Source organism: Leopardus geoffroyi, chromosome C3 (assembly GCF_018350155.1).
Source record: "Leopardus geoffroyi isolate Oge1 chromosome C3, O.geoffroyi_Oge1_pat1.0, whole genome shotgun sequence".
Classification (NCBI taxonomy): Eukaryota; Metazoa; Chordata; class Mammalia; order Carnivora; family Felidae; genus Leopardus; species Leopardus geoffroyi.
The window spans coordinates 104,630,451-104,644,524 of NC_059338.1; the positions used below are offsets into that span (position 1 = coordinate 104,630,451).

The 14,074-nt window shown below is 36.7% G+C and overlaps 1 protein-coding gene across 36 annotated transcripts in view; it reads right to left on the reverse strand.

Annotated features, from left to right (window-relative positions):
• The window catches only part of RIMS2 (regulating synaptic membrane exocytosis 2), a 612,588-nt gene that overhangs the window by 506,966 nt on the left and 91,548 nt on the right, over positions 1-14,074 (reverse strand). For 22 of the 36 annotated variants that reach the window (XM_045453947.1, XM_045453935.1, XM_045453941.1 and 19 more), the window contains exons 2-3: positions 9,079-9,111; positions 8,592-8,678 (exon numbers count right to left, since the gene is read on the reverse strand). The exons of the other annotated variants lie outside the window; for them this stretch is intronic. In XM_045453947.1, the coding sequence (XP_045309903.1) occupies positions 8,592-8,678; positions 9,079-9,111 (120 nt within the window). The remainder of the gene's footprint in view (positions 1-8,591; positions 8,679-9,078; positions 9,112-14,074) is intronic. 36 annotated transcript variants of the gene reach the window in all.

The following is a 14,074-nucleotide window of genomic DNA, read 5'->3' on the forward strand; positions in this document are numbered from 1 at the left end:
TCCCTTTCTTGGCCAGATGCAGAGGCACCAAAACATCAAACAATAGGGCATACTCAAGAAATAGTACCTACAGCATTACCAAATAAATAAACGAGACACTAGAGACTAACGACCCAGACATAATGCTTAGCTTTGCTATTTGAAAATATTTTAAAATCGCTTACGTACTTCATTTTCACAAATAACTACAAAATTCTCCTCCAAAGTAACAGGGAAAAAATAATGGCAACAGAATATATATAGCAGCGCTAATCATAATAACCAAAAATTGGAAAAACCTAATTGATATGCATATCAATAGTAAACAGGTAGATAAATTGTAGTATATTCATATACTAGAGCACCATACAACTATGAGAATGAATGAAATACAGCCACATGCAATCATTTAGATGAATCTCACAAATATTATGTTGAACCAGATGGCACAGAATATACACAACGTGATCCCATTCGTATAAAACATACATTATTTGTGCGATCTGTAGTGCTAGATAAAAGGATGAAGTTACCCTTTGGGGTGGGAAGTAATCTTCCCTGGAAGGGAGTATGAGAAAGAGATACTGGAGGGCTGGTGATGTTCTGCTTCTTGCTCTCAGTAATGATTTCCAGATTTTTCGCTGTCTGGCAGTTCGACGAGTTGCATATTTTCAGTTTGTACACTTCTCACTGCATATGTTACATTTTAATAAAAATTTTACGTGGCAATAAGCACTTTGCTACTTTTATCAATTTTTCTAAATGCATTTTCTGATTAAGCAATCTATCATTCATAATTCTTATTTATATATCCCTTTCTCGAGCCAAAAGGAATTTAAGGCGGTTCAAAGGTACATGACTGGGGTGGTCAATTTTATTTTATAAATTTTTTTTAATGTTTATTTATTTTTTTTTTTTAATTTTTTTTTTTTTAACGTTTATTTATTTTTGGGACAGAGAGAGACAGAGCATGAACGGGGGAGGGGCAGAGAGAGAGGGAGACACAGAATCGGAAACAGGCTCCAGGCTCTGAGCCATCAGCCCAGAGCCTGACGCGGGGCTCGAACTCCCGGACCGCGAGATCGTGACCTGGCTGAAGTCGGACGCTTAACCGACTGCGCCACCCAGGCGCCCCAATGTTTATTTATTTTTAAGAGACATAGGGCACACGTGTGTGTGTGTGCACGAGTGGGGAAGGGGCAGAGAGAGAGAGGGAGACACAGACTCTGAAACAAGCTCCAGGCTCTGAGCTGTCAGCACAGAGCCCAATGTGGGGCTCGAACTCACAAAGTACGAGATCATGACCTGAGCTGAAGTCAGATGCTTAACCAACTGAGCCACCCAGGTGCCCAACATGGTCAGTTTTAGACTAGACTGAAGAACATCTAAGTTAGGCCTGGAAACATACCATGTGCAGGAATTCATTCACTCTCTTACCACTGCAGGTCAACTGCTTTGACCAGTCAAGCACCAATACGAAGCACATAGCTTACATGAAAACATCTTTATCTATCTCATTCTCAATTTTCAGAAAAAGCAGAAAGACCAAGTGGAATTTTTAAAGTAAAATTAAATTAATAATAACCTCAAGGACCTTTCAATTTCCATTGCCATTTGCCTTCAAAACAAGAAAATCAACCCTTCTTGAGGTCATCGGCTCTCCCTTATGACTTAATAATAGCATGCCAGGGCTCTTAGAAATTTCACCTCTGACCCTAGATCTAGCTCCATTGCAAGTTAACATGATTAAGTACAGCCATCACAGAATCATGATACACTCATTCTTATCAACAACAGGTATAAGCATCTCCAAAACATTCTTCTAAGGTACTCTCTATGACCTGAAATCTAGAGATTTAGTCTTCTGGAAGAGACAGGAAAGCAAACTACCCTGCAGTCTTTTTTTTTTTTTTTTTTTTTTTTTAATTTTTTTTTTCAACGTTTATTCATTTTTGGGACAGAGAGAGACAGAGCATGAACGGGGGAGGGGCAGAGAGAGAGGGAGACACAGAATCGGAAACAGGCTCCAGGCTCCGAGCCATCAGCCCAGAGCCTGACGCGGGGCTTGAACTCACGGACCGCGAGATCGCGACCTGGCTGAAGTCGGACGCTTAACCGACTGCGCCACCCAGGCGCCCCTACCCTGCAGTCTTAAAGACTGTAATATGCCATGTTAACAATTAACGCTTCAAAATGCTGATCCTTGGATTCATGCTTTGCACCTAAAAAGACATAAATAATTTCGCCTGGACTATTGGAAATCTGCTCCATCAGGGGATCTTAAATAAGAGGATCTTAAGGATCCTCCAGAAGCAAATGATCTCTTCAATGGACTCTTGCATGAGGCAGATGACTAACTAAAATAGATAGCCTCCATCCAAAAAGAAAAGGATGATTTTCTGATATTTCTACTCCTCCTTTTTAAAATTATTTTTTTTTTTACTGTTTATCTTAGTTATTATTATGCTTTGGTACTCTACTGATCAACTCAAGTTTTCTCAATATGCTTTCATATATATTTTCATTGTTATCACATTTTTAATCTCCTTTACTCTTTCATTGCCACCTAAGAAAATGCAAAAATCTCCCTGTAATCCCACTGATAAAATTTAATAGATGTTCCTTCCTTCTAGACGTTTCTGTATTTGAGTCTTTGTCATATTATTAACCCTAACCTTCAGTCTCCTAAAAATTAGACCTTGATCCCAAGTCATTTCATCAGCTTCAACAGAATCAACATTACCAAGAGTGGGGACTAAAATTGTAGTTATCTTTGTTTAGTAGCAAATCTTTACCTTTTGGCATCCTGAAATTTCCATCTCATTGCAATAAATGAAAATCAAACGAACTAACAGTAGTAGATGTACTACTGTTCATATTATAGAGATACCTCTCTTCATGACCACATGGAGAGTCTTTTTAGACTCCCTTGCAGTTAGTTAAGTGCCTTGTGACAAGTTCTGGGAACGAGCTGTGAGCAAAAGTGACCAGTCTTATGTAGGTAAGAATAAGTTCTCCATTCTCCATTCTCCCCGTTCTCTCTCTTCCTCCACTGGCTAAGTGTTCCAGTTGGCTTACCAAGAACACAGAAGCAGCCTGGATCCCTGAAATGCCACTTTAAAGAGAAGTGTTCTTCTATAATCCTATAAATAAGTGTCAGTCTTTTAGTGGGCCTGTATCCTGGGCTATGACCTTCACAAGTGCTTCTGAGTTTCTTTTCCCCTTTCAGTGAGGTGGGACGGCTAGAGGGGGCTGCAGTCGGTCATTTCCCTTCTCTCACATTGGCTAGGTTCCCTTGAGAACAAAAAGCTCCAGGAGTATTTCAAAATGGTTACTTTTACCCTCCTCCCTGCTGAAAGTGTGACAGAACTGTTCACTGATCTTCACCTTGAGAACCTGGTGAGGTTCCTAGAGGTACAACTCACAAAATTAGAGGGGTACCTGGGTGGCTTAGTCGGTTAAGCATCCGATTTCAGCTCAGGTCATGATCTCACAGTTCGTGAGTTAGAGCTCCGTGTCGGGCTCTGTGCTGACAGCTCAGACCCTGGCACCTGCCTCAGATTGTGTCTCCCTCTCTGCCTCTCTCTCTCTCTCTCTCTCTCTCTCTCTCTTTCTCTCTTTCTCTCTTTCTCAAAAATAAATAGACATAAAATTTTTTTTTAAAAAAAAACTCACAAAATTGGGGAGGTTGGGAAGGGTGTTCCCTTACGGCTGGGCTCCCAGGAATTTGTAACTCTTAAGTCAGTCCACACCCAGCCTTCAATAGTTCATCAGTTAATAGTTTAAGTTTCCCTACCAGATCCTAGTTCCAATAGTTTCTGCTCTCAGTAAGCTGTGGTTCTTTATTTGCCTCTCCCTCCACATGGCAGGGCACTGATTTGCCCTGTGATCTCAATTATACGATAGATCTTGAGTGGTTGATTTTCAATTTGTTCGGCTTTTTCTTGTTGTGAGGATGACAGTAACAACTTCCAAACTCTTTACATGTCACAGAGGAAACCAGAAATCTCCCCAATATTGATTTTCATTGTTTACCAGCATGTCTTTTTCCCGCTTGAATGAGAAATATTTGTGAGAGCAGAAACCATAGTCCTTTTATCTCTGGATTCCCAGTAATCTGCACAGTGTGAGAATTCTTCAGGGCTCAATCATGGACCTTCTTATCTGCTCTTCTTCACACACTCACACACTCTCTAAGTTCTCTTCTCTATTCTTTTAGCTTTATGTACCACGCGGACAACGGCAAAAGTTATAACTCCAGTCAATCCAAATTCTCCTTCAAAACAAGCCAATTTATAGCATCTTAAACATAAAAAAGTTTAAAACTTAAGTTCCTGTGGCTAGTGCTAACCTGTTTGTCCTTTCCCCTTCTTGATCACAGCTAATGGCATCACCACCCAATTAGTTCCTCCAATCAGAAATCAGGCTCCTTGGCTCTTTTCTCTTCCTTCCTAACTTCCTCCATATCTATGACACTAATAATGTATCCCCATTCCACTCCTCTTCATTTTCACCGTAATCAGCCTAGTGCAAGTCATCATAATTCCTACAAGTCTTTCAGAAAAGCTTCCTCACTGCTCAGTCCACTTCTATTCTCAGTCACTCTAGCCACAGAGCAGCCAGATTGATCTTTGTACACAAAGTAAATCATGTCACACCCATGTTTTAAGGTTTCCAATTATTTTCCTTTTATACTGACACAGATCCAAACTCTATTATTCTCTATAAAAACACTGCCTTCTCTGAGTCCTACCTCTGGAACCTCGTCTCCCACTACACTCCATCTTGCCCGCTGAATTACAGCCACGCTGGTCCTCCTTGTCCCTCAAATCCTTTGCTACTTAAAAATGTTCACATAGGAGGCGCCTGGGTGGCTCAGTCGGTTAAGCGTCCGACTTCGGCTCAGGTCACAATCTCGCGGTATGTGAGTTCGAGCCCCGCGTCGGGCTCTGTGCTGACAGCTCAGAGCCTGGAGCCTGTTTCAGATTCTGTGTCTCCCTCTCTCTCTGCCCCTCCCCTGTTCATGCTCTGTCTCTCTCTGTCTCAAAAATAAATAAACGTTAAAAAAATAAAAGTTAAAAAAAAAATGTTCACATAGGATGTTCCCTGTTCTTAAAACACTCCTCCTCTTAGCACTGTTTCCTATTAAAAGACTTCATAATCAAAGAGAAGTACAATATTAAATGGCTGTTTGATTCAAATAACTAAAATTTGAGATTTTCCTATTTCCGAGGTATATTTATTACTATGTCACAACATGAATAAAATTGTTATTACATGAAAATTCAAAACAAACTAATCCAATTGATCAGTTTTAATTAATCTGTATTTTAAAACTTTCTAACTCAATTTGATATTATGGTAGATATTGGGAACAAAAAGTTACATTAACAGTTGCATTACAAAGAATTTAACATTTTTCTTTCCTACTAGGCCCATCCTTCATTACTCAGGGACTTGTTTTACACTTTACATACAACCGACGTTATATTGCCTTTATAGAAATTTTCCCTCATTTTGATGCTGATGCAAAAAAAAAATAGTGAAAAAAAGAGAAAGTAAAATTAAAATTATTTAATTTGTATAATAAGGAATTTCCACAAAGGCTGAATGGAATGACACCTGAAACATGGCTCAATTGACTTTCTATGCCTTAAAACTGATTGAAAGTCAGAGTTGGACACACTGTTCTAGTTATACCTACAATTTCACATGAATTACCCATATCAAAATTAGTAAGTCTTCCTGTTATGTTAAAGAACTACAAAATAAACTCCAAAAACACAGACTTCAAGAAACTTACATTATTATAGCTTTGAATGACCACAAAATGAGACTTTTATAAATTCATAAAAATGAAATTACTGTTCAAAAATTATCAGATGTTTAATACTATCTGACAAAATATCTACTTAGTTATTCTACTATGAAGATGTTTATATGGAGTATGAAGAAACATAAGTCCTACTTTTTATGTATTAAATGAATACCTGGAATTCAGCTCTTAGAAATAATTTTATGGATGAATGAATACAAAGTAAGCAGACAGGAAGTTATCCCATTCAAACGGTAGCCAAAGAGAGAAAAAAATTAGATGACTCAGAAAGAAGTCTTAGAACTCGGGAAGATGAATTAGAAGAGAAGATTCACAAGTAATCCTGGTCTATGGATCAGAAAGGCAAAAGGAAATCTTCTGGAAAATTATATACCAAAATTCTTCAGCATAACAGAAGTGTAAGATGAGGAAGGTAACTATTGAGAGAATCTACTGATTCTGAATTTTTAAAACTGTATAAATCACAGATCAGTAAGAAGAATTAGTTGCCCAAGATACTTTAATGGAAATAATACCTAAAATCAAGACTTAAATTTTAAAACATCCAAAAGTGCAAGCCTTTTCTCCTACCATCTTCCTATCTAAAAAATCAAAGCAAATGGAATTATATTTATTACTGAAGTAAAGCTATGTCTTTTTAGGTTTGACTTCACCTTTGTTTATGCCAATCAAATGTCACTTTATTTCAATAATCAGACATCACTGTTTAAAGTTATGACCAAATATTTTGTTGAATGCCCAGTGTAATCTACTAAGTAATATAACTTAATCCTGATTACTTTCTGAAACTCACAAATAAGATACATAACTGAAGCAATTTAATACTGAAGCAAATTTGGATCTAAGTATATTTTGATAGTAATTTTACTATTTTACGATGTTTCAGTACCTTAGAGAAAATCAGCAAAATAATGACATATGTCATTTTAATGCAACTTTTGATTAGAAAACAGTTTCCTAAATTCATTGCTATTCCTTGTAACACAGTATTCTTATGTCATAAAAGACAAAACATGTAAAAATCAGTTATGAAGAAATGTTTACTGAGTTCCTCCTACAGATAAGGCATTCTGCTAGATTCCAAAGATAAAAGAGTAGTCAAGACAAACACAGGTCTTGATTTCACCTAGATTAAATACAGCAGTAGTTCCAAATTTAGACCTACATATACAGTAGTCTACCCCCTTATCCTCAGTCTCTCTTTCCATGGTTTCAGTTACCCACAGTCGACTGTGGTCTGGAAGCAGAGGATCCTTCTGATGTATCCTCAAAGTCAACAGTCCTATGTCACAGGACCTATATCCTTCACCTCATGTTATCTCATCACGTATGCATTTTATCAACTCACATCATCACAAGAAGAGTATTGTACAAGATACTTTGAGAGAGAGAATCCACATTTACATAAATTTTATTACAGCATATTGTTATAATTGTTCTATTTTGTGATTAGTTATTGCTGTTTATCTCTTACTGTGCCCAATGTATAAATTAAACTTTATCATAGGTATGTATGTATAGGAAAAAAAAACAGTAAATTTAGGGTTTATGTGCTATCTGCAATTTCAGACATCCACTGGGGGGTCTTGGAACATACCTGCAGAAACGGGTGAGGGGAACTACTGTAAACTATTAGAAGTAGTATACTGCAACATAACCTTAGGTCAGTTGAAACTAAAACACTGACAACATTTTAAATAAAATGCACCTGAGGTCATATAAAATGAATGAGGGGATTACTCTCATCCAGAACAAGACAAGAAGACATTTATCCTCCAGTTTGCATTAAAGGCAAACATGAACGTCTCAGAATATTTCATCTTAGGGCTCCTAATAGACATGTCATCCGCTCCTAGAGTTCATGTCACTTCTCAGTCTGCCCATTGCTGCAACCAAACCATCTTCTTCGTAAACATAACTCCCACTTTAAAAAAGCACAGAGGCTAAGTGTAAGAGCATGTCTCACTAAGATGGCAATTACCATGGAGAGATTGGAACTTAATTAAATATGTGTCGTTCTCACATTCTCAAAGTTACTTCCACTTGCCAGTATAAATAATATTACTTGCACAAAGTTGAAAAGGCATGCGTGAACAATTTTTTAAAGAATGGTTTCTATTCTACTAACGACTAAAATAAATGGACCTGACCTTGTTTTTAATGTTTCAGGTCAACGTGAGAATAAATTGCTGCACTTCCCAAAGTATGTTGATAACGTAATGAAATGTTCAGTGAAAACAGAATTCAGTGGTCAAGTATGTCAACACTGTATGTTCTAACACCGTTTGGAGAACATTGAGACACTGAGAAGTATTACAATAACGAAAACTCCTTGACCTTTTTTTAAAAGAACCTTTCCAAAACTATTTGACCAAAGGCTGAATTTGGGGGTTAATACTTCTTAATGTCCTCTGAGTTATTTTTGAAAGAAACACACCTTATACTATATTGCATAATTGGAGAAAGATGTTTTACTGGAAGAAAGACGTCTTACTGGACAAATACAGTTTACATTATTTATACTAAAACTGAGGGGAGAATTACCTCTCTTCGTTTTTACTACCCTATAAACTGTCTTTATAAACTTTATAAACTTTGAAATCTTGTTTTCTTTTTAGATTTCCACGGGATAATTAAAGGTGAACGTGTCAAACTCATACCCTAACAATTTTCGTTTCTGAGGAGGAATATTCCAAGGGCAGCATTTTAACACATACTCTTCAGTATGCTATGCTATCAGAGAGAATATTGAGTCTATACAGATCAGCTTACTTACGTCTGGGGCTCCTTTTCATTTTGCTGTTTTTGCTGGGGCTGAAGAACGTTATTTACCAGTTCAGTGATCCCACTAAAGGGAAACCACCTGTTTAAATAAGCAAATAATGTGACTGAATAACCAAATGAATAACAATGTAGGTCAAATGTTTTCTTATCCACACTAATAAAAATACACAGGCACAAAAGCTACAGCCAATGGAAATGGGAGCTCCAGTTATCATCCAGGCAGTCAGATGTAGGGAAATTAAGTTGGAACACTTAACCAGTCCACAAGCAGGCAGCAAAAAACTACATCCGGTCAAAATGTGGATGAAGTAAGAAGCTGCAGGCAGCTCTCTTACAAGCCAGAGAGTCAGAAAGCAGAGGACACACTAGCTGCAGCCTATCCAGTATTAGGGTAAGCTAATACCATCCAAGGTGCGGGAAGCAGAATACGGCAAAGGTACAGAAATCAAGCCTACTGCACTCTGAATACATTTACTTACTGCGTCGGTTGTGGTTTGGGCTCTTCTTTGACCCTAAAAAGATAAGTTTGCACAACTGAGTGCACTGTACTAAGAAGAAACTTCTATCTACAATTTGTGGTCATATAAAAATGAAAAATGAGGTTTGTTACACAGAAAAGGTTAGTGCTTTGCTACATATTGGAATTATACATGTCAATGAAGCTGACACAAAAGAAAGAGTTGAATCACCTGTGCGTAATAGAGGACTGATATTAAAACTCTACCACTGCTTTAATGAGTCCATGATTTAGGACTCAAGTTCTCTGAATATTTTTATTAATACTGATACTGACGCTTTTAAAAGACTTATTTTAAAGCACCCTTTTAAACACAGTTACATTCGGTTTACTGAAGATAAATAGATCTCCTCTTTATTTTTTAAATTTCTTCCTTAATATAAATTGAAGTAAAAGCATATTTTAAATAAAATGTATAATTTTATAAATGTATTTTAAAAGCCTTACAAATGAATTTAATTACTGCTTAAAGGAGCAGATAAAAAGGTTGGGGGTTAGGTATCCAATCTAACTAAAAACGGCTACTAACATAACTATGTATATTAAATTTTAAATATTTATAAGCTACAGTAAATTATTCATATAAGATAGCAGACTAAAAATGCATTTAAACTATAATCAACTCAGTGCTTCACTGAAATAGCACTGGATACTTAAAAGGCAGAGAAAGATCAGACCCAAGGCTAGTAGATTCCTCTGAAATCTGGCTTCCCGCACTTTACCTAAAACTGGTCCTAGACCTATGACTAAACCTATGACCTATGCCCTAAACCTATGACTTGGTGACCAGTTCGTTAGCTTTTCTCTTCCCAAAGAAAGGCTAAAAATTGGATACTGAAATTGGTTACTAAAATCTAGGACTTCCATAAGGAAATTATAGTAACACTGTGCATTAAATTATTTTTAGATCAAATGGATTTTCTTTTCCAGTGTGTTCCTATTTATAATGATATAAGCAATAAATGAAAAGGTATACCCTTATACATTTTTGTGCCCCAAAGAATAAATATAATTGTTAATTATATATCTCTATATTAAACCACAAGGGAATCTCCTATGTTCTCTGCAAAAACTTCAAAAAAGTATAATAGTTTTATCCTAGAGCTAAAGCCACATCATTTAGTATTTAACTATAGTCATAAAATGGATTAATAATAAAAGATTGTATTTAACACCAACTATCATATCAACAAGCAAACACGAAAAACTTATAGTGACCCCGGATTCTGTCTAGAAAACTTATTATATTTCCTGGAGAATAAGGTAAAAATCTCTCAACATTTTAGAACAAAATAGGTCCCAAAGAAAGGTTACCAGATCAGCTCATCATACTGGAGAACAATGCAAGATTACCCTTCACCAAACGATATGTATATGAAAACAATAAATATTTAAATAGATAAATATGTAAATGAGAAAAATATTGTTCAAGAATTCCTGGGTGATCTCTGCAAGGAATCATGTTGCTTTTAATTACTGACAAAAGTTTTCATCACAAGCAAATGGATATTAATCTACCAATCAGTTCCTAATTTCAAGATCTTAAAAAATTAACAGACAAAAAATTTAATTACCAATTCAGGAATTATTTCTGGGCTTTGTAAAATATCTACATATGAAATATACAAACATTTGCATCAGCTTCCCAAATAAAATGTGTATCATAATGAGGCAGTATAAAGATTTATCCCGTCAGGTGGCCAATAGACACATGAAAAGATGTTCATCATCACTTGCTCTCAGGGAAATACAAGTCAAAACTACAATGTCACACCTGTCTGAATGGCTATAATCAACAACACAAGAAACAACAGGTGTGGCGAGGATGTGGAGAAAAAGGAACACTTGTGCACTGTTGGTGGGAATGCAAACTCTGGAGAACAGTATGGAGGTTCCTCAAAAATTAAAAATAGAACTACCCTACAATCTAGCAGTCACACTACTGGGTATTTGCCAAAAAAAATACAAAAACACTAATTCAAAGGGATACATGCACCCTGATGTTTACAGCAGCATTATCTACAATAGCCAAATTTTGGAAGCAGCCCAGTGTCCATCAACAGATGAATGGATAAAGAAGATGTGGTGCGTATGTGTACATATACATATATATAATGGAGTATTATTCAGCCATAAAAAAGAATAAAATTGTGCCATTTGCAATGACATGGATGGAGCTGGTGAGTATAATGCTAAGCAAAATAAGCCAATCAGAGAAAGACGAATACCATATGATTTCACTCACATGCGGAATTTAAGAAACAAGACAAATGAGCAATGTAGAAAGAAAGAGAGAGAGACAAACCAAGAAACAAACTCTTACTTGTAGAGAACAAACTGATGGTTAGCAGAGGGGAGGAGGGTGGGAGCATGGGTTAAATAGGTGATGGGGATTAAGGAGTGCACTTGTTGTGGTGAGCATCGGGTGATGTATGGAATTGTTGAATTACTATATTGTATACTTGAAACTAATATAACACTATACTAACTAGCTGGAATTAAAATTAAAACTTAAAAAGAAACAGATTCTTAATTACAAGAGAACTGATGGTTATCAGAGGCAAGGGGAGTGTTGTATGGAATTGGTGAATCGCTATACTATACACCCAAAATTAATAAAACACTATGTTAAAAATTTTTATTTTTATCCTGTCTTTAAAAATGCCTGAACAAAATTAAAATTTACCCAGATTCCTTCATTTCGAAGTGTGTATGAGCCGCTTCCAGATTCCAGTCTGAGACACAAAGAGCTTGGAAATCATCACTCCCATCGTTACAACAAGCAAAGAGCTGAACAAAACGGACAATCAACAATTCTTCTTAGATCTATCAAAGAATTTAGGTCACTGAACAAATTGCTGCCCTGAAAACTAGAGAAACAGACACATGGATCCAGAGTATCACATTTTACCAAAAGTACAAGCCAAGGGGCAGAAGCCCACACCTGAAGCTAGCATCTGTAGAAACACTTTTAATTGACCAATTACTAGAGACTCAACGTGGACTGGACTGATAGTTTAAAATTCCAAGGGGTCCCTGCCTTAGTTGTGCCACCACAATTCAATAAACATTATCTCCAGAAGCCCTACCCGTTGCTCACTGTGAAAATCAAAGAAAACTCTCCTCTTACCTCCAGCAAGAGAAGGGACAAGTAACGATTATGAAATATTCCCAGATTTCTCTACTTCCTTAACAATCCTAAACTCAAGGGAAAATATTTTACCAAAGCCTAAACAATTGGAGTTCTACCAAAACCAAACAAGCCTGAGAAAGACAATTACCTCCTCTAGACTTTGATGTGGGATAAAAAAAAGAAAAAAAAAAAAAACTATATCCCCTCTAGCCTTCAACATGGGGAAAGAGAAATATCAACTCAGGATCACCAAAAGACAGAGACTACTGAATGCTTCTCATATGTCAACACCTTACCACCAAATCGATAGAGTTCCTGAATAATGACAGGAGATTACAACTAAAAGAACTAAAGTAAAACCCTAGTTTGTGAGCATAATTTGTTCCAGATTCACGTTTGTAATCCAAAGAACTCACACATCAAAGCGAATTTCAAGAACCATTGGCTCAGTTGCGATCATGTGATGTTCAGCAAATACTACTCGTATTGCAAGACGTCACTCATTTAACAAGTTAAAATTTATTAGATTATGTTTCCTCCCCTTTTGGAACACTCACAGAACAAACTACTTGGAATCCAATGTTTTACTGTACAAGCTTTAGACACTATTTAGTTAAAAGTCTCTAGGGAAACACAAGGGAAAGGAAGTAAGGAAAAGAAAATACAAATAAGCACAACAGAGGAGAAGATTCTGGGAAGATGATGGAGTAGAAAGCAATAGAACTCTGTCTCCCTACTTGGACAACAATGGTAAAATTTGTCTTGTGTAACAATTTTGGAAATCTGGAGTCCAATGAAGGCTTTCCATTTCAGGAGAAGACTTGAACTACACACTGCCATTAATTTTGGTCAACTTGAGCTCTTAGCATAGTATCAGCCACCCATTCCCCACCTGCCAGACCCAAGGCATGTTGCCGTGCACTCATTCCTAAAGCAATGTGTACACAGCTTCCAGGAGCAAGGGTAGGTAAAAAGGACTCTGTTCTCTGTGCTCAGATGGTGGACTACTGACCGCTTCTTATCTCAGAGGTGCAGACAAAAAGGTGGGTGGCTATTGTTGTCCCAACTTTTCATATGGTTGAAGCCCTTGCCCCTCTGCCTAAGGCGATTTCCAGGATATTTAAGTGGCTAACATATTTTCCTCTCTCTGTTGTTCCATTTTTCTTCCTTTGGGAGCCAGACATTAAAGACTGAAACATTCAAAAGCAACTGCATTTATGGGAGAAAGTAAAGTCACTACACATGCCCAGTGAAAGCGTGGGCTTAGCAAAGACCTGAAAAGACCTTAAATTTATAACACAGGATAATCCTCAGCACAGAAACAGCCTACGAACAAACAAACAAAAAAACGCAATAAAAGAAAACACTAACAGAAAACAACAAAATCTAGTGAAGAGGGAAAAATCTGAACCCCAGAGTACCACATTATTCGATTCAAATGTCCAATTTGCAATTAAAAAGAAATCATAAGGGATGTAGACCAACAGAAAAGTATTACCCACTCAAAGAAAAAAAGGATAAACAGAAACTGTCTCTGAAAAAGACCTGACAGCAGATCTACAAGACAAAGACCTGAAAACAACCATCTTAAAGATGCTCAAAGAACTAAAGGAAGGTGGGAAAAGTCAAGAAAATGTGTGAAATGTGTGAACAAAATGGAAATATCAATTAAGAGACAGAAAACCTAAAACAAGTGAAAAAGGAAATCTGGAGATTAAAGTACAATAACTGACAAAAAAAATTCACTACAGGGATTCAAACTACAGACTAATATTCAAATGCTACCCTAGCAATGTATACATTCAATAAAATCTCTATCAAACCT